The sequence below is a fragment of the Phyllostomus discolor genome, chromosome 4 (genome assembly GCF_004126475.2).
Source record: "Phyllostomus discolor isolate MPI-MPIP mPhyDis1 chromosome 4, mPhyDis1.pri.v3, whole genome shotgun sequence".
Lineage (NCBI taxonomy): Eukaryota > Metazoa > Chordata > Mammalia > Chiroptera > Phyllostomidae > Phyllostomus > Phyllostomus discolor.
The window spans coordinates 111,068,790-111,086,670 of NC_040906.2; the positions used below are offsets into that span (position 1 = coordinate 111,068,790).

The following is a 17,881-nucleotide window of genomic DNA, read 5'->3' on the forward strand; positions in this document are numbered from 1 at the left end:
GGTGGGGGAGTAAGTTTGCCTCAGATGTCCCAAGAATACGAAGGCCTCAGAGGGCCGTCGCCAGTGACAGCCTGCTGCTCTCGGTATGCTCACAGATCCATACTCTTCCTCTGAGGCGCTGAACAAAGTGGCACGCCCGGATCCCAGCTGATCAGCTGCTGGGCTTTGGCTGCGGCTCCCCTGGGCGAGACCATTGTGACTTCTTGGGAGGGGTGCGTGAGGAGGGGTGGGGGCGGAGCGGCCATTGTCCGGTCAGCGCAGCCTCCGGGGGAGGGTGAGCGAGCGGGGCCTGGAGCTTCACTGCGGCCGCTGCTACGCCAGAGCCGGCGGGGGGCTCAGGTCCTTCCCAGCGCCGCCGCACGGGACATCGCTCTGGCTGGGAGCGGCGGTGGGAGCTGCCGAGGGCACCCGGTCTTCCCTCTCCCCTCCCTCTCCGCCCCTTGGTCCTAGGTTCAGCCGCACGCCCCTCCTCCTCAGCTCCCCTCCTTCTTTCCAAGCCTCTCCCGGCCCCCCGTCTCCGCTGGCCTAGTGGTGCGACCCGCCTCCAGCTGACCGGCCTGGAATCCCGGCTAGGAGCCCCGGACTGCGCCCGCCCGCGCGCCCGCTCCCTCCCCCTCCCCCCGCCCCGAGCCCCCCGCGGTCGTCGCCGCCGCCGCCTCCGCCTCCTTCGAGCGGGGCCCAGGCCCAGCCGCCGCCACCGCTGCCGCCGCCGAGCTTCGCCGCCTCCGCCGCCGAGCACCATGGGAGACGCCGGGAGCGAGCGCAGCAAAGCGCCGAGTCTGCCGCCTCGCTGTCCCTGCGGCTTCTGGGGGTAAGTGCCTGGCCGGGTGGGGGCTGGGGCCGGGGACCCGGGCACGGGGTCTTCCTAGGCAGGCCTCCGGGCCCGGGGAGGCCCGAACCCTGGGGGCTGGGCCCAAGCCGGGCCTACGTGGAGGAGGCAGGGGCCGAGTCCTGGGGAGGGGTGCCGGGTGGGGACTTGGAGTGGTCAGAGAAGGCGCTGCCCGGGGTGCAGTGCCACCCTCTGGGTCTCAACTGCTCGAGGCTTGGGCCAACCGGGTCTATCCGGGCCCCGGGTGAGGGGTCCTGGGCAGGGAGAGAGGATGAGGGGCGGTGTTGGCACCTCCACTTGAACTGGGGTTCCCTCTTTCCTTGGCATGTGGATGCCAGCCCTTCATCCCCCCCCCCCTTCTCCTTCTTGGTTTGTGTTGGTGCCCAGGCACCAGGAGGGTATTTCCTCTGACTTTTTCACCTCCGCTCCTCCCTCTCCCCCAGAGACTTGCATCATCACTTCCTAAATTATATCCCAGTGCCCCATTTGCTTTTAGGAAACTGTTCGCACGTCACCCATTTTTAAAAATCGAGAACAGAATCCGGGCTGAGGTAAAAGTTATAGGACTGTTGAGGTCTCACTGTTATTTGAAACACGTTTGAGAAGATCTGTAAAATTTCCTTGTCAAAAAAACTCAAGTCAGCCTGGCTTGGGAACGTGAGAGCCAATTAAACAAATTGGCTCAAATTCCCTTCTTTCTACATTTTTTTAGTGACAAAAATATTTGAATTGGCCACCTACGTTATTATTTGGCTACTCTGTGTTAGAATGGAAAAATATGAGGTGGGAAATCAACTTTCCCACCTACAGTTTAAATTGGAATACTTGAGTTTCATAGATTGCCATCCCTCTTACTTAACAGGTGCTTCCACAGTACCTAATGACTCTAGTCCTGTTGTAGGGAAACTGGAGACTTTGAAGGCCAACTTTTGTGATTGAGACCTTTTTTCCTTTTGGCTTTATTTTCCAAAGACTCGGTATATTTGGAGGTGCATAGAAACAGTAAGGAAGTGATTTCTGGTGGGAAGATGTATTAAAGTATTTTATATTATCTTTCAGAACCTAGTAATAGTTAAGGTGATTTTAGGAGTGGAGAGAAAGATTAGGAAGTTTATCTTAATGTAGATGACTGTGGAATTTGTCAAATCCAAGGGTTATGATGAAGAAATAGTGTGTAATTTTCCCATCTTTCTGCCTTTAATAAAAAATTTCTCAGTTGGAATGACATTAGTAAAAAATAAGTTGTGAGATTACCAAAAGTTCTGAAGATGTAAAAATATTTTAGGTTTTATAGTCTTTCCTTCTTTTTTGACTTGAAAATAACAATTGGGTTTTGCTAAGTGCTTGGACAGTCTAACTCCCACAAAAATCTTACGAAATCTTATCTATTTATTTATAGATGGGGAAACAGGCATAGAGAGGGTGGATAACTCACCCCTTGCATAGGAGGAATTTAGAGTTGATCTGGTGAACTCTTCAGAGGGCTTAGTACCATCATGTTTATGACATCAGTCTGCAGCCCTGGAAAAATCTGGTGTCACAAGCCTCAGATTGTAACTCATTATAAGAAGACATGTGGCTCAAAGAAAGTAGCTGCCAATAGCAACTAATGCCCAGGATGTATCAGAGGTCTGTTTCCTAGCAACATGTTTATGTTCTTGGGACCATTATCATGAGTGGTACTCTGATTGAAAGACATACCAAGACTTAGAAATTAAGGAATCCGAGTAGCCTTTTACCTTTAGCCAGCAGAGTTCTGAGTTATGCCAAGAGTTGGGTAGTGGCAGAGAGTGATAGACTGATGCTATATTTGGCTTATAAGCAACCAAGGCTTCTTTTTTGATACTTTCAGTATGGCACTTTTTATGAACTGCATTTTGCCTAGTAGTGGTGACCACAAAACTAGTATTTTTATAGTGAAAACTTTTTAAAAAGTGTTTTTTAAAAATATGTAATGTTTTAATCTTTCCTTTAAAGGTGTTTGTGGGCAGCTGTATAGTTTGCATTTTATACCAAAGTATAATGAAATTGCTACCTAGTTTTCATCATATCTTAACCGACTGAACATGTTTCCTTTATTGCATGTATGACATTCATATTGTGTTCATTAAGTAAACTTAGAATATATTAAAACATTTTTCAGTGCCTCTGATACAATGGTGGATAGACAAAGGGGCACTGGCCGCATCCTCTGGGAGTAGGGAGCATAGAGCAGTAAAGTGACAGTTATAATAAAATGTGTTAGGATTGGTACAGGTTATGATGGGAGGTAGAGGAAGGTAGCCTGGAAGAGGTGACACCAGCCTACTTGTAGGAGAGAATGGAAATAGGTAGGGAGAAGAGTGCTTCAGGTAGAGAGAATAGAATGGGGGAAGGCCTGGATGTGACAGAGAGCACTGCAAGGTTGCAGAATTGAGATTTCATTGGGGTTGATTGGTAGATTGTGAAAGGGGATTGCCTAGAGATGAGCCTTAGATGGTGAGAGCAATTGGTAATGCAGGGCCCCAAAGGTAATGCTTAGAACTTTGGTCTTCCTCCTGGGGAGCGATAAAGAACCTTGAATGGGTAATGATGTGATTTCCTTTAATGTGAAAGATTATTGGATCATCTTGAGAGTGGCCTGGATTTGTGGGTATGATTGTGTGAGTCTGTGTGAATATGGTATGTTATGTTTGTTTTTGGGGTGTTGCCAGAGGTAACAGAAGTCTTGTCAGGAGGAATAATACAGGCCAGTGATGATGGTGGCTTGCACTTGCATGTGGTCAGGGAGAATGGAGAAAAACAGAGATATGAAAGCCATTCAGGAGGTATCTTTTGCCTTTTCCCTTCATGAAAATGAAGGTGAGTCTTAAAAGTTTTAGTTCACATTGCACTCTGTGGAAGCTGTAGGTCTGTAAAGTCAGCTAGCCAGGGCACACACCCAGCCCCTTTGCAGAGGAGCCTCTCAAGCAGAATGTTCTGGCACCAGCAGACTAAAGGCATTTCCTTTAGGATTGCTCTTTTCTCCAGTGACTTAGGCCTAAGGACTTGCTGTCCAGCATTGTCTAGTCAGGACACCATCATTGTGGTTTGGTTAAATAGGAGAGCTTTGAGGTCTTTTTGTGGGGACACAATTAGAAAGGGGAATGCCAAGAGGGGCATACCTGTATGTTGCAAATGTGTTAGTGCTTAGAACACAAAGCTTCTAGTTCTCTCCCTCTTGGTTTATATTGTGTAATTGTGTGCAGGTAATTTTTGAACCATTTAATAGGGATACCATCTTTCCATTGAGAAACTTTGCTACCTTGGAAATCATTGAAGATTCACATGGTTTTAAAGCTTGGAAGTTGTTTGTATAATGCAACAATGTTTTTAGGTTAATGACCATAAACAGTATTTTTTCCTCTGAGACAGGGATTTGAAACATTTAATGAAGTATTAGCATTTTCTTGCTTATTTTAGGTGATCAGTAATCATGCAAAATACATACTAATTTATAATTGTCAAATATGAAATGAAATAATCAATTAGAAGATTTTTCTTTAGTTGAAGTATACACTTACAGAAAAACATAAGTGTATCTGTAACTATACAGATATAAGTGAGATTAGTTGAAGCTGCATTTTAAATTGATTAGACATTTAAAATGTACTGAGGCATGTGGATTTTTCAGATATTTTCAAAAGTTGTTGAAAATGCACCTAGAATATTATAAAAAAAGACAGGAAGAATAAGGCAATAAGAATATACTGAGTGTATTATTGGATATAATAATAGAAAGGATAATTAGGTAGGTTGGGGAAAGGTGGACTTTTTCCTCATTGTACTTAAGTATAAAATTCCAATTCCAACTTTTAAGTATAAAAATCCAATTACTAGTATTAATACCTTGCTTTTACAATTGAAGACAATCTCTATCATAATGTAATTTTATGAAAACTTTGGGAAGTAACTATTCGTCCATACATAAGTTTAGAGTAGATAAATGTTCAGTTTGATATTTGGGGAATAATGGAGTATTTAAGTAAGGGATTTATTGCATAAACCATTTATTGTTTTGTTAAAGAAGCTTTTTAAAAATTTTTCTTAGTGAATCATGTCATAAAAGAAATATTAAACCAATATATATTTTGGTGTATAGGCTGATGTTCCAACCAACTGAGCCATCCTGTCAGGGTCAAATTGGTATATATTTATTAGGGAAATAGATTTTATTGGTATTTCACTTTTGTGATCTATTCTTTTGAAGCATTTTCCTTATCAGCTAGGTCTGCTAGATAATGGATGTACTATTTTAAATAAAATGGGATTATGCGTAGATCAGGAGTTACGAAATAAATTCTATTCCTGAAATGGTTACTAATAGAAAGTTGATTGAACATATAACATTTGTTTATTCCATCTTTTGAGAATCACGAGATAATTGAGTTACCTTAAGTAGAATCTACATATATATATCTGTATACCTGTTTTCTAACCCCCCCCCCCCCCCCCCAGGCCTAGTCTCCGAGAATTGATTAGGTCTCTTTTTCTGTCACTTTGTGAGTCATTTGGCCAGTGTGCTTGGCTCCTGGAAGTGTGTGGCCTTCACACTCAGTTTGATTCTTCAGTCTCTGTCTCCCAGTTGGAACGTGTTCCCCCACTTCAACCAGCTTAACCTGGGCTTTCAGGTTCATGTGAGCACAGAATGAATCACTACTTAATCAGTAGAATGTTCAGTCCAGTGATGTCACTAATTATCCTTGATTATAATATCTCCTTAAATGTTCTCTTAAAAACAAAACAGCTTGTTTGTGCAGTTTTTCCTTGCATCTTTGAGTGTTGTGTGCACCTGAAGACACAACATGGTTTAAGTGAAGTATTCACTGTCAATAAGTTTATCTACTTGCCCTGTTTTCCTGATTACATTTGGGGTGTCCAGAAAATAGGAACTTTGCCCCTTTAATGTGATGGAATACAGGAGATACTTTTTTTTTTTTTTTTTTTTAAAGAAAACACAGTCATTGTTTACATTGGTTTGAGGCAATAGCTATTTAGAGTTATATCCAGTTAACATATAGGACATATGGCTCATCTGATAATGTCTTCTTCTCCCTCATCATCCTTTTCCTCTCCAAGAAAGAGGAGAACCCAATACTTCAAGTCATACAGAAAAATTTTGACTAAACATTTCTTACAATCCTTAATGGTATTAAAGTTCACATTGGTTTTCACAAAATAACTTTTTCCTAGCTGGAAAAATTAGAGGACTAGGAATTCTTCGAAAGGAATAAAGTCCTTAAAAAAAGCCCTAGTGTATTAAATATTATTGAAAACAGAGTGATAATTAATATAATTTGGAATTTTAAATTAAGTTATAAGGAGGTCGTATCTGTGTAAAACGATACAAAGTTTTGAAATCCTGTAATAATTATAGATTGAGGTTCAGAATTATTTTTTATTTTTGAAGGTCTCTCAACAAAGCCATATATAGGAAGTGACTGGTTACAACTCACCACTTTAATAATTTTAATGAAGCACTTAAAAAAGTCAAGATTCAGCCTGTCTGCATGTTGTAGGCCTTTGTGTCATAGTGATTTGCAAAAGAGGACCTTCATTCCAACTGGGTGGATGACATATCACTCACTTCTACTAGGGCAGCAATTTTCAACTTTTTTCATCTCATGGCACACATAAAATAATTACTAAAATTCTGTGGCACACCCAAAAATATATTTTTTGTTAATGTGACAAAAAAATGTATAATTTTGATTCATTAACACCCGGTGGCTATCGTTGTGCTTGCTGCTGTCATTTTTTAGTTTGACAGTCTAAGGGGAAAGAGGTCAGTGTCCCTGTCTAAGTAGTTAGGTATTGCATGTTTTAAAATTCTTGTGGTACATGGGCTTAAAATCACTGTACTAGGGACTGTGAGAAACAGTCCAATTCTGTTCTAGGTCCCTATATAACAAGATTATGTTGCTGAATATGATAGTTAGGCATAAGACAGAAACTTCCTGTTAAATGCCGAAGAGAGGTTATTTGAAATGTTTAATAATCACACTCTAAGACCCTATTCTAGAATTGTGCAGTCCATTATGGTAGCCACTGGCTAAATGTAGCAATTTAAAATCATACTAATTAAAATGAAATAAAATTAAAAATTCTGTTCTTCAGTTACACTAGCTACATTTTAAGTACTCACTGGCTCAAGAACTGGTGACTACTGTATTGAGGAACACAGATATAGAACACTTTATTCTCCCAGAATGTTCTCTTATACACTACTGTTTTAGAATGTTCACCAGATAGGCAGCTGGGATATTTGAGCCTATTATCTTTTTTCTTCCCAGTTTTATTGAGATATAAAGATGTACAACCTTATGTTCTTGTGAGTTCTCCAGATCCCTGTTTTCTCATACTCTGAAAATGAGGGATTTTCTAATTTAACTCTTGCATTTCTTTCCAGCTCTGACATACTGTTGATATTTTATATCTATTGGGGGAAGCAATACAAGAGCAATACTTGTTAATCTGGATTTCTGGGAAGTGTTCCTTTGATTAGTTTTGGGAACTAAAATTTCAGTACAAGTTAGTCTATAATTTGAATATTGTTTTCATATTAGCTTTTGATTCAGTCGTCTTTGCTCTTTTCTTCGCCCTATTAAACTGGCAGTGTCAGGTCTGTATAGGAAGGTGTTGGACTAAATAGAGAATCATATTTTTCCTGTGACTCTTGTAGAGGAATAATATTTTCACAAATGTAAATTTCATATGGCAGTTTTTGATATGTGATTAGGGATAAGTACATTAAATTTTCTGCTAAATTCAAGTCCTTTATATACAGTGGAAGGTGGAGTATATTGGAATATCCAGCAGCGGTGGGCAAAATCACACTGATCTGTGATGTACCAGGCTTGAGGGGATGGTACAAGATGAATGAAAATGCAGTGTCATCCCTGAGGTTAGTGGTCAGAGTTGCAAACAGTGCTGGACATCTGAGGTGGCTTCAGCTGTTAACTAGAGGCAGGAAGAATGTAGTAGGAAGAAGATGCAGTACTAGCTAACTGCAGCTGTTCATTCAACTGTACCAGATGTCCTGTATCATAGGCAGGTGTGATTTTGTATTAGGGCAAAAGAATTCCTGGGAGAGGTCATTGATGCAGCTTGCTGGCTCGGCTTGGGGAGGGCAGACCACACCACAATATTTTGTTTCCAGTTTGTGGACAGGCTCTGTTTAGCCTCGTTGGTGCCTCATCATTAATGATCTGGCAAACAGTGAAGTTGGTGATGTACCTGGGACCTTTTGGGGAGTGCCTTTTCTCATTTCTTTATGCTAAAGTGGAATGGTATATAGTAAAAGCTGTTGATGTTTTATCTACTTCTTATGTGCTGCTAAGTTGAAGTCATTTGTAAAAAATAATTATCTCTCAGCCACATTTCCTGAAAGAAGTATCTGACCACTCAAAAGTATCACAAATACTCCTATTGTAGTCAGGTTCTTGGGCCAGGCATTTGATTTTCTGTTACATGCTCACATTGGTAGCATTCCCGAAGACGAGGTTTCTGTAGCTTATAGTACCTAACTGGAAGAGTAGGGGCAAAAATTTGGAGACTACAGATTGGGTGGAGGACTTTACTAACCACGTCTAGGTGTTCAAAGTCTCTGCCTTTTTCAGGTCAACATTTTTAAATTTTCAACCCATTCTAGGGTGTTTTATATGGATGGACGCGCTGACAAAGTTATCTTCTGAAAGAATTTTTTTTGACATATGAATAAGACATTAAGTGGATTGAACAATACACTCATTCTTAAACTGCCCACAAGTGTATTAAACCAGCAAGAAATAAAAAAAAAATAAGCTTGAGGTTTGGGAGAAGGTGTGGTGTATTTCAATATGAGATTTATGATTTCTTGGTTTCTGTCCTGGGGAGGCATGGGTGGGATTCTTAATTATTTTCTTCAGAATGCCACTGAAATCCAGAACACCAGGTTTTTCAAGTCTTTGCGTGTGAAACTTTGCATATAGTATCTACAAAATCTCCACAATGTATGGCTTTACACAGTTTTATCTAGTTTGCTTTTCCCTTTTAACACAACACAGAGTTGTGCTATTCACCTTGAAAAATAAAGGGGTGTTCTTGGTTGTTGATCCACAAAAAGTACTTGCTAGGGGAATTTGTGTTTATTCATTTGTTGATTGGCGATGCATATTCATGTAATCTCTGAGACCTATATTTGCTCTTTCTATGGATAGGTCACTGTTAATTAGCTCTGCCTGTTATCCATATTGTAAACCACCCCCACTGCCACCACCAGCCTGGACATCCAGTACTGTAGCACTTTTAAGACGTGTTCAAACTGTGCATTTTATTTGTGAGGCAGATATTTTTTTTTTCTTCAGTGAACATTGGGCAGGATGTAATCAAGGAACAGTTGCCTAAATTATAAAGATCTCTTGAGTGAAAGTGTTAAGTATTGCATGATGTATAATAGAGTCTCTTTAGGGGTTTATAATCTCAATAGTATCAGTGTAGATTAATTTAGAAAATGATAGCCTCAGTAAAACCTGTCCTGTGGAAGTATATGTCCCAAAAGACTGCATGTTACTACCTTTTGTTTTGAACTGTTTAGTGACTAATACTCTAATTCCATAGTTGAAAGTTCCCTCTGTTTACTTGTATAACTTTTAGAAGATACATTAGATGCATTGTGTGTGTTTTTGGTTGGAGCTAGGGACAGAAAGAATGGACATGTTGGTTTTGTGTTTAAACTTGGGTGCAGAAAAGTCACTAGACAGATCTGTATTATACCAGATTTGAAGGTAAGCTGGAAGAGGTAAGGACACGGGGTGGTCAAGGGGAAGACTGGAGTATGAGGGGGATGAGGATGGGAAAATGTGGATGGAAGTGGTGTGGTAATTGGAAATGAAAATGCTTTGTGGTCACCAGCTCCCAGTTAAAAAGTGAGAGATGGCTGTGTCATTATGGGCCAGCAAAACTAATGTGAACAGGTGGTGGGTCAGTTAAAGAAAGCATTGTCTTGAGATGTATTGTAGAGTGTGAGTGCAGTAGAGTCTTTCAGGGAAGTTTTAAAGATAATAGGATAAGAGCTGTGGTGCAATTCCGAACTAAAGTTTAGTGGAAATGGCAGCAGCTTTCAGCAAAATTGGTGTTCCAACTGTTAGAACCCCATGGGCTCGCTCTTCTGCTAAGCCCAGAGGCACCTTCTCAGTCAGGTAAAAGATGGTGTTTAATGGTGTCTCTTTGTAGCAGACCATGGAGGCTCAATACATCGTGTTTTATTGGGATTGCCACAAATTCATTCTTTGGGATTGATTTTTTTGTCTCCCTTTCCAACCCCCATCTTCTGGTTTACTTGTTCTTGAGAAAAACACTCTCACAAGCCCTTCTCTTTTAAAAGATTTTGCAATTAATACATATGGGGGAGGTTGCATTAAATCTTAAAGAATTTATTAATAGTGCTACCTAGGGAATAAGACCTTTTTTGTTTGCTGGGAAGCTAATGAAGGGCCCCTTTCATCAAATCCAAACTCGTCCAAGAAATGCCTCCAAGGAGAAGGGTATGTTGATCTCTAGAAAACCAGCTGTGCTCAGTGGGTAGGCATGGGCTTTACAGTCTAAGTTCTGGGTTTAAAACCTGACTTTATAACTTGATGACTTTGGGCAGTTTACCTCTCTGCCTCTTTTATCTTTAAAAACGAGTATCTTAGAGTTGCTTGGAGGTTCAATGAGATCTAACGCCTGTCAAGCCCTTGGCACAGTGCCTGACCATAGTAATTACATTTATTAAGGGCTGACTTCTCAGCTCTCCTTCTGAGTGAAGGAGTATTGGTGGCAGATTAATAGATGCAGACAATCTTGCTTCAGCTGGGCAGTTTGCATTTATGGTAATCTCCAGACCAGTGCTACCTAGTTAGTTGATGAGGTTCCTGGCTAGCCTTTGGCCATTTTTGGTTATTTTCTAGAGCCGGTTGCTAGTTCAGCAAGCATTTGGTAAGCACTCTGTTGTTTCTTGAGTTCTGCTAGGAATGATATATCCTGCTCTGGCTTTTGCCCTGAGAAAGCTGGAAGGGGAGGCAGACTAATAAACTGACAAAACATCATGAGGAAAGAAGTGCTATGGGAGATCATCACAGAGTACTGTGAGAGTACTGACAGGTCTTCTTACCGAGACTGGGAGTGGAGGATAGCCAGGAGGGTTTCTCTGGGAAGATGGTTATGAAAGATGAACAGGGGTTAACCATGTGAAAGTGGTGAGGAAGGGCTTTCCAGACAGAGGGAACAGCTTGTGCAAAGGCAGAAGAGGAGTAAGAGAGCATTGCTGAGTTCAGCAAATTGCGAATCTAACTCAGTATGTTAGTTACAGTGTATGGCATGAGGGAAGATGAAGCTGGGGAGATGGACAGGGGCCAATTATGAATATGATTGCCATGCTATTGAGTTGGATTTTATCTTGGAAGAAGTTGGGACCACTTAACGATTTTAAGCATGGTTCACAGATACTTATGTTTCAAAAAATTTACTTTGGCAGCAGTGCGGAGGAGAATTGGAGGGTGTAAGCATGGAAGCAGAGTCCAGGTAGAGTGCGTAAACCTTTTTTGGGCCATGGATCCTTTTGGCAATTTGATGAAGCCCATGGATCCCTTCTCAGAATAATGCATAAAATAAGATGCCTATGAACACATAGGAAACCAGTAGATCTAAACACATTTCTTTCTATCCATGGACTATGGGTGCGGTGGTTCCTAGATAAAGCATCCCTGAGCGAATGCTGTGTAAGGAGAACTGAGAATGTGAGAATGAATGTAGGCTAAAACCTCGGTATTTCAGTCTGTTTGGGCTGCTATAACAAAGTACATTGGGTGGGTTATAAACACAGAAATTTATTTCTCACAGTTATGGAGTCCAAGATCATGGCACCAGCAGATTTGGTGTCTGATGAGAGCCTCCTTCCTCACCGATGCTGTCTTTTCACTGTAACCTCATATACTGAAGGAATAAAGGACCTCTCTCCAGGATCTTTTTTTTTTTGAGGGCACTAATCCCATTCATGAGGGTAGAGCCCACATGATCTAATCACCTCTCAAGGGCCCATCTTCAAACACCATCACATTGGGCATTAGGATTCAACATATGAATTTTGAAGTGGTGGTGGGGGGCACAAGCATTTCAGTCCCTAGCACTGGGGCAGTGAGGAATGAAGAGGAGGGCTTGATGAAGGATGAAGTGGAAGAGGTGGAGAGGAGAAGAGAGGCAGCAAGATTTCTAACATTGGCAACTGTGTGAAAGATGGTGCCATTTGTCCCTAAGTCCAAAGTGAAATTGTAGAAGCAACCACTAATGCCATCTGTCAGTGGTGTGCAGAGTTTCATTTGGTAGATGAGAGTTTATACTTTGGAAGTTTTTAAGTTGAAGTGACTCTGTCTAGAAGATGAGTGGGTTGTGGGGAAGAGATGACTAACTTTAGATAGGTTGAGTACATTTTTTGGTGAATTAGATAGCATGTCAGTGTACTTTTATATTGTATCCCTTTTAAAGTTTTTTATTAAAGTATGACACACATAGTAAAAAATGCATAAATCTTCAGAGTAGAGCAAAATGAATTTTCACAAAGTGAAGGTGCCCATGTAACCAGCACTTATATCAAGAAGTAGCTTTCTAAGCACCTGACAAACCCTCCCCCTGTCCTTTTCCAGTCACTGCCCTCCTCAAGGGTGATCACTAACACCATAGTTTACCTTACATTTTTTTTCTTCTTAGTTGTTTTTTCCGCTTTTTAATTGAGGTGTAATTAGTTTACTGCACACATTTCAAGTGTATACTTTGATGCATTGAAAAATATTTTTTAGAGCAGTATTATATTCACAGCAAAATTGAATAGGAGGTACAGAAAGTTTCCTTATACTCTTGTCCCCACACACACAAACAGCTTCCCTCACTATCAGCATTCCCCACCAAAATGGTTCATTTGTTACTGTCAGTGACAAATCATCACTGCATCGACACATCATTATCACTCAGAGTCCATAGTTTAAAATAGGGTTCACTCTTGGTGGTGTTCATTTTATGGGTTTTGACAAATGTATAATGACATGCGTCTTCCATTATAGTATTATACAGATGGGTTCACTGTCCTAAAAATTTTTCTGTGCCATGCCTATTCATACTCCACTCCCTAGCAATAACTGATCTTTTTACTGTCTCCATAGTTTTGCCTTTTTCAGAATATCATAATGGTTGGAATTATACAGCATGTAGCCTTTTCAGTTTGGCTTTTTTTACTCAGTAATATGCATTTAAGGCCCCTCCATGTCTTTTCATGGATTGATAGTTCATTTCTCTTTAGTACTGAATGGTACTCCATTGTTTGGATGTTTATCAGTTCACTTATTGAAGGACATCTTGGTTGCTTTCAACTTCTGGCAATTAAGAATAAAGCTGCTATAAACATGTGCAGGTTTTTGTGTGGACATAAGTTTTCAACTTGGTAAAACCAAGGAGTATGAATGCTGGATTGTGTGTTAAGACTGTGTTTAGTTTTGTAAGAAACAGCCAGACTGTTTTTCAAAGTGGCTGTACCATTTTGCATCTCTACCAGCAATAAATCAGAGTTTCTGTTGTTCCATATCCTTATCAGCATTTGGTGTTGTCATTATTTTGGATTTTAGCCATTCTAATAGGTGTGTAGTGGTACCTCATTTTAATTTGCAGTAGCTTAATGATATATGATGTTGAGCATCTTTTTAGATGCTTCTTTACCATCTGTATGTCTTTTGTGAGGTGTCCAGGTCTTTTGCCTATTTTTAAATCAGGTTCGTTTGCTTACTGTATTGGGTTGGCTTAAAAGTCCATTATGTTTTTTCCATACCATGGCTCTAATAGTGCTTAGTTTTCTTCAACTTGATTCAAAACAGTTTAGTTACGTTGTGTTGTGACAGCTGTCCTATCACCATGCACTTAAACATCGAAATTGGTGAATTTTTCTGCAGCCATTTAAATATTGAAGATGGAAGTACATACACCACATTTTCAGTGTATTACGTTTATCATTTCAAGAAAGGTAAAAATGCAACTGAAATGTGAAAAATTTGTGCAGTATATGGAGAAGGTGCTGTGATTGATTGAACGTGTCAAAAGTGGTTTGTGGAGTTCCTTGGTACTATTGACATTGTGGCTAAATAATTCTTTGCTGTGCCGCTGTCTTATGCATTGGAAGATGTTTAGCAGCACCCCTGGCCTCTTCCCATTAGAAGCCAATAGCAGGAGATAGCCGACATACTCAAAATATCCAAGTCAATAAAATTACTGGTGAAAATGAAAAATGTGTCTTTAATTTTATGGAAGAAACCTAACAGACTTTTTGGCTAACCCAATATATTTTTTAATCCTCACCCTAGCACATGCTTATTGATTTTAGAGAGAGGGTAAGAGAGAAAGAGGGGAGAAGAGAAACATTGACATGAGAGAGAAACATTGATTGGTTGCCTCTCATCCATACCATGACCAGGGACTAAACCTGCAACCTAGGCATGTGCCCTGACCAGGAATGAAACCCACGACCTTTGATTGGGACGATGGTCCAACCAACTGAGCCACACTGGCCAGGGTGTTACTGTATTTTAAAAGTTCTTCGTATATTTTGGACATTTGTCCTCTGATAAACATATGTCTTTTGCAAATATTTTCTCCCATCTGTGGCTTGTCTTCTTATTCTCTTAAGTTTGATGAATTTTTATATGCATACACTTGTGTAATTTAGCACCTACCCGGGTTGACATATAGTTAGTACATTTCCAACACCTCAAGCAGTAGTCTCCTTCTGCCCTATCCCAGTTGATAACCCCAACCTATTCTGACCTCTGTCATCATAGATTAGTTTTGCTTGTTTTAAAATTTTATGTAAATGGAGTCATGTAATATTTACTCTGTTGTGTTTAGCGTCTTTCCCTCAGCGTTAAGGCTGAGATTCACCTACATTTTTGTAGAGAGGTGATAATTCTCTGTTGGTATGTATTCTATTGTATGATAGCATAACTTATCTGTTTGACTTTTGGAGTTTTTTGGTTTAGGAGTATTAGGAATAATGCTGCTATGAACATTCTTGTATGTATCTTTTGGTGGACATAGCATTCATTTCTATTGGGTATATACTTGGCAGTAGAATTGTTGAGTTATAAGGTGTATGTATATACTGTAGTTTAGGTTTAGTAGGTACTGCCAGTTTTCTAAAGTGGTTGTATCAATTTACATTCTTACTACCAGTATATTGGGGTTCTGGTTATTCCACATCTTTCTCAGTACTTGATATCGACTATATCTTTCATCTTAGTTTTGTATAGGGTTATATTGTGGTTTTAATTTGCATTTCCTTGATGCTGATGAAATTAAGTGTCTTTCTTTGTTGGCTCTTTGGCTGAACTTTGTTGTGAGGTGTCTGTGCAGAATCTTCTGCTCATTTGTCTATTGGGTTGCTTGCATTTTTCTTATTCATATGTAGGATTTCCTTATATATTTTCTATATGAGTCCTTTTTCAGATAGTATGTAAATGTACCTGTATAGCTTTGTAATCTTTTAAATCCTTTTAAAAAATTAATAAGACTGTGTTTATGTACTAAAACACTCAAACAACACAAATGGGTATACAATTAAAGGTATGTCTCCCTCCTAAGTGATACATTTAGTCTAACTTTCTAGTGAAAATCATGGTTAAGTTCCTGGTATATTTTCACAAGTTTCCTATGCATATATTGTATTTATTTTTTTCTAACACAAATGGTACCACATTACACACTATACTGTACCTTGCTTTTTTAAAAAAAGACTTCATCTGTATTTTTTAAAGATTTCATTTATTTATTTGTAAAGAGAGGGGGAGGAAGGGAGGGAGGAAAACATCAATCATTTGCCTCTTGCATACCCTCAACTGGGGACCTGGCCTGCAACCCAAGTATGTGTCCTGGCCAGGAATTGGGCCATTGATTTTTCAGTTTGCAGGCTGATGCTCAATCTGCTGAGCCACACCAGCCAGGGCTGTACCTTGCCTTTTTTTTTTTAACTTAGTTATATTTTAAAGTTCTTTCCAGGTCATCATATACATTTCTAGCTGCTGCTTTTAAGTGGCAGCACAGTATTCCATTAAGTACATATACTAGATTTAATTTAATCATGTTATTTCATCACTTCTTGATGGGTATTATTACTCTACAAAAATGGGGTCAGACATGTTGAATTTTAGGGCTATGGACCATCTAAATGTGGAAAAGCCTTAGGTATTTGAAATTTTGAGGGGAGAGAGTGAGCCAAGCTATTCCATTTTGAACCATAGGTCATAGCTAATAGAGCATGTAAGTTTACACAGAAAGTACTAGTGTAGGAGTGGGGTCTTCAGAACCACTATGGTAGACTTTTCTAAAAAAAACACGTTACTGCTGCTTCCCCCAGCTCCAATTTACTGTGTCCAAGGTGGGCTTTGGGTAATGTATTCTTGCCTTTTTTCCTTCCATCCTTTGACTACTCCCCCTTTGTGTCATTTTTCTTTTGAGATCCACTTGTATAGAGTGAGAAGATAGGTGAGGATGGAACCATGAGAAACACACATAGAATAACAGGAGTTTGGGACAGAGATGGATGGACAGAAATAGGAGAAATTAGGTGAGTAGGGTCACTGAACCCGAGAGAGGGGATAGTTTGATGAAGAAATGGCAGTAGGGCCATGCTACAGAGTAGTCCATCAAGATGATGATTGGGACTTTTCTGTTGCCTAAAAGTGCGAGAAGAATTCAACTAATGCCTTAATCACATTGTGTATCTCAGCAGAGTTCTGGCCCAGCATGATAGGGTACCAGGATACCTTTTGTGAAAATTGCCATAATTACCTCTCATGTGTACCAGGAATTAATCACTTCTGTTAATAATCCAATAATCATGAACTAAGAATCTATTTATAATTTAAGGCCCTGGCTGGTGTGGCTCAATGGATTGAGCACTGGCCTGTAAACCAAAGAGTGGAAGGTTTGATTCCCAGTCAGGGCACATGCCTGGGTTGTCCAGGTTCCCAGTAGGGGGCACACAAGAGGCAACCACACATTGATGTTTCTCCCTCTTTTTCTCCCTCCCTTCCTTTTGGTCTAAAAATAAAATAAACAAAATCTTTAAAAAAATCTATTTATAATTTTGGTTTCGATTCTCTTCCAGTAATAAATTGTTTTAAGTTTTTATGTTAGATTTTTTTAAAAAAGAAAACTTGAACTTTTAACATTTTAGGTTTGAAAAGGTACTTTTGTCATTACAGTCTTTAGGTTCTTGTGGACAAGATTGCACTCCCCTTGTCTGTCTTGATATTTTATTTAGTTTTATAGATTTAATCCTCCTCTCTCAGCTTTTGTTTTTCTAGAAAGAAGTCTCTTTTATTTAGTCTGGACTTTCATCCCTGGAAATATTCAGATGTCTTCTCTGATGTCTTTTCAGTTGTGTGTTGTCTTTTTGAAGTGCATCTATGTTGTTGAAAAGACTCTAAATATCCTCCTTCCCTCCACTCTTTCAAAGGGGGTGTAGGTTGGTGTGGGTAGAAAGGAATTGACCATGTGGGAGGTAATGAAATTAGTTTCTTAAAAAAAAAAGCACAATATATATTGAATTTAGGGAAAATTAGATGAGGCATGAAATAAGATGTGGGGGCAAACTTCTTGACTAATGTTGATTTACGCTGTTTCATTCATGATTATGGTTAATATGTGTGAATATAAGAAGGCAGGATATAGTCCACACATGGTGTGATTGAGAGTTAAGGTCAGGTTGCATTTTTCATATACAGTATTATGAAAATATTATTTTGTGCATGTTATTTCCTATAAACAGTCTTTATTTAGCTTATATGACTGCTATATTATGACTTCAAGGAACTTTAAGTAGTTCAGTATTTGAATTCTGTGATCAAAGAATTATGTCATTTGAATTTATATTATAGTTGAGCTCTTACTAAAGTACCATTATATACCATTGTGTTATTGGTAGATATGTTAATATTAAATATGTGTTAGTGGTAAATATACACAAAGATGTATTTTAAA

At 39.6% G+C, this 17,881-nt stretch overlaps 1 protein-coding gene across 3 annotated transcripts in view; it reads left to right on the forward strand.

Annotated features, from left to right (window-relative positions):
• Nucleotides 1-248: 248 nt before the first annotated feature.
• The window catches only part of ZFAND3 (zinc finger AN1-type containing 3), a 331,480-nt gene continuing 313,847 nt past the window's right edge, over nucleotides 249-17,881 (forward strand). Inside the window, exon 1 of one of the 3 annotated variants that reach the window (XM_036024062.1) lies at nucleotides 249-811. In XM_036024062.1, the coding sequence (XP_035879955.1) occupies nucleotides 741-811 (71 nt within the window). In that variant the 5' untranslated portion in view covers nucleotides 249-740. The remainder of the gene's footprint in view (nucleotides 812-17,881) is intronic. The other 2 variants (XM_036024063.1, XM_028508535.2) reach the window with 2 other exon arrangements.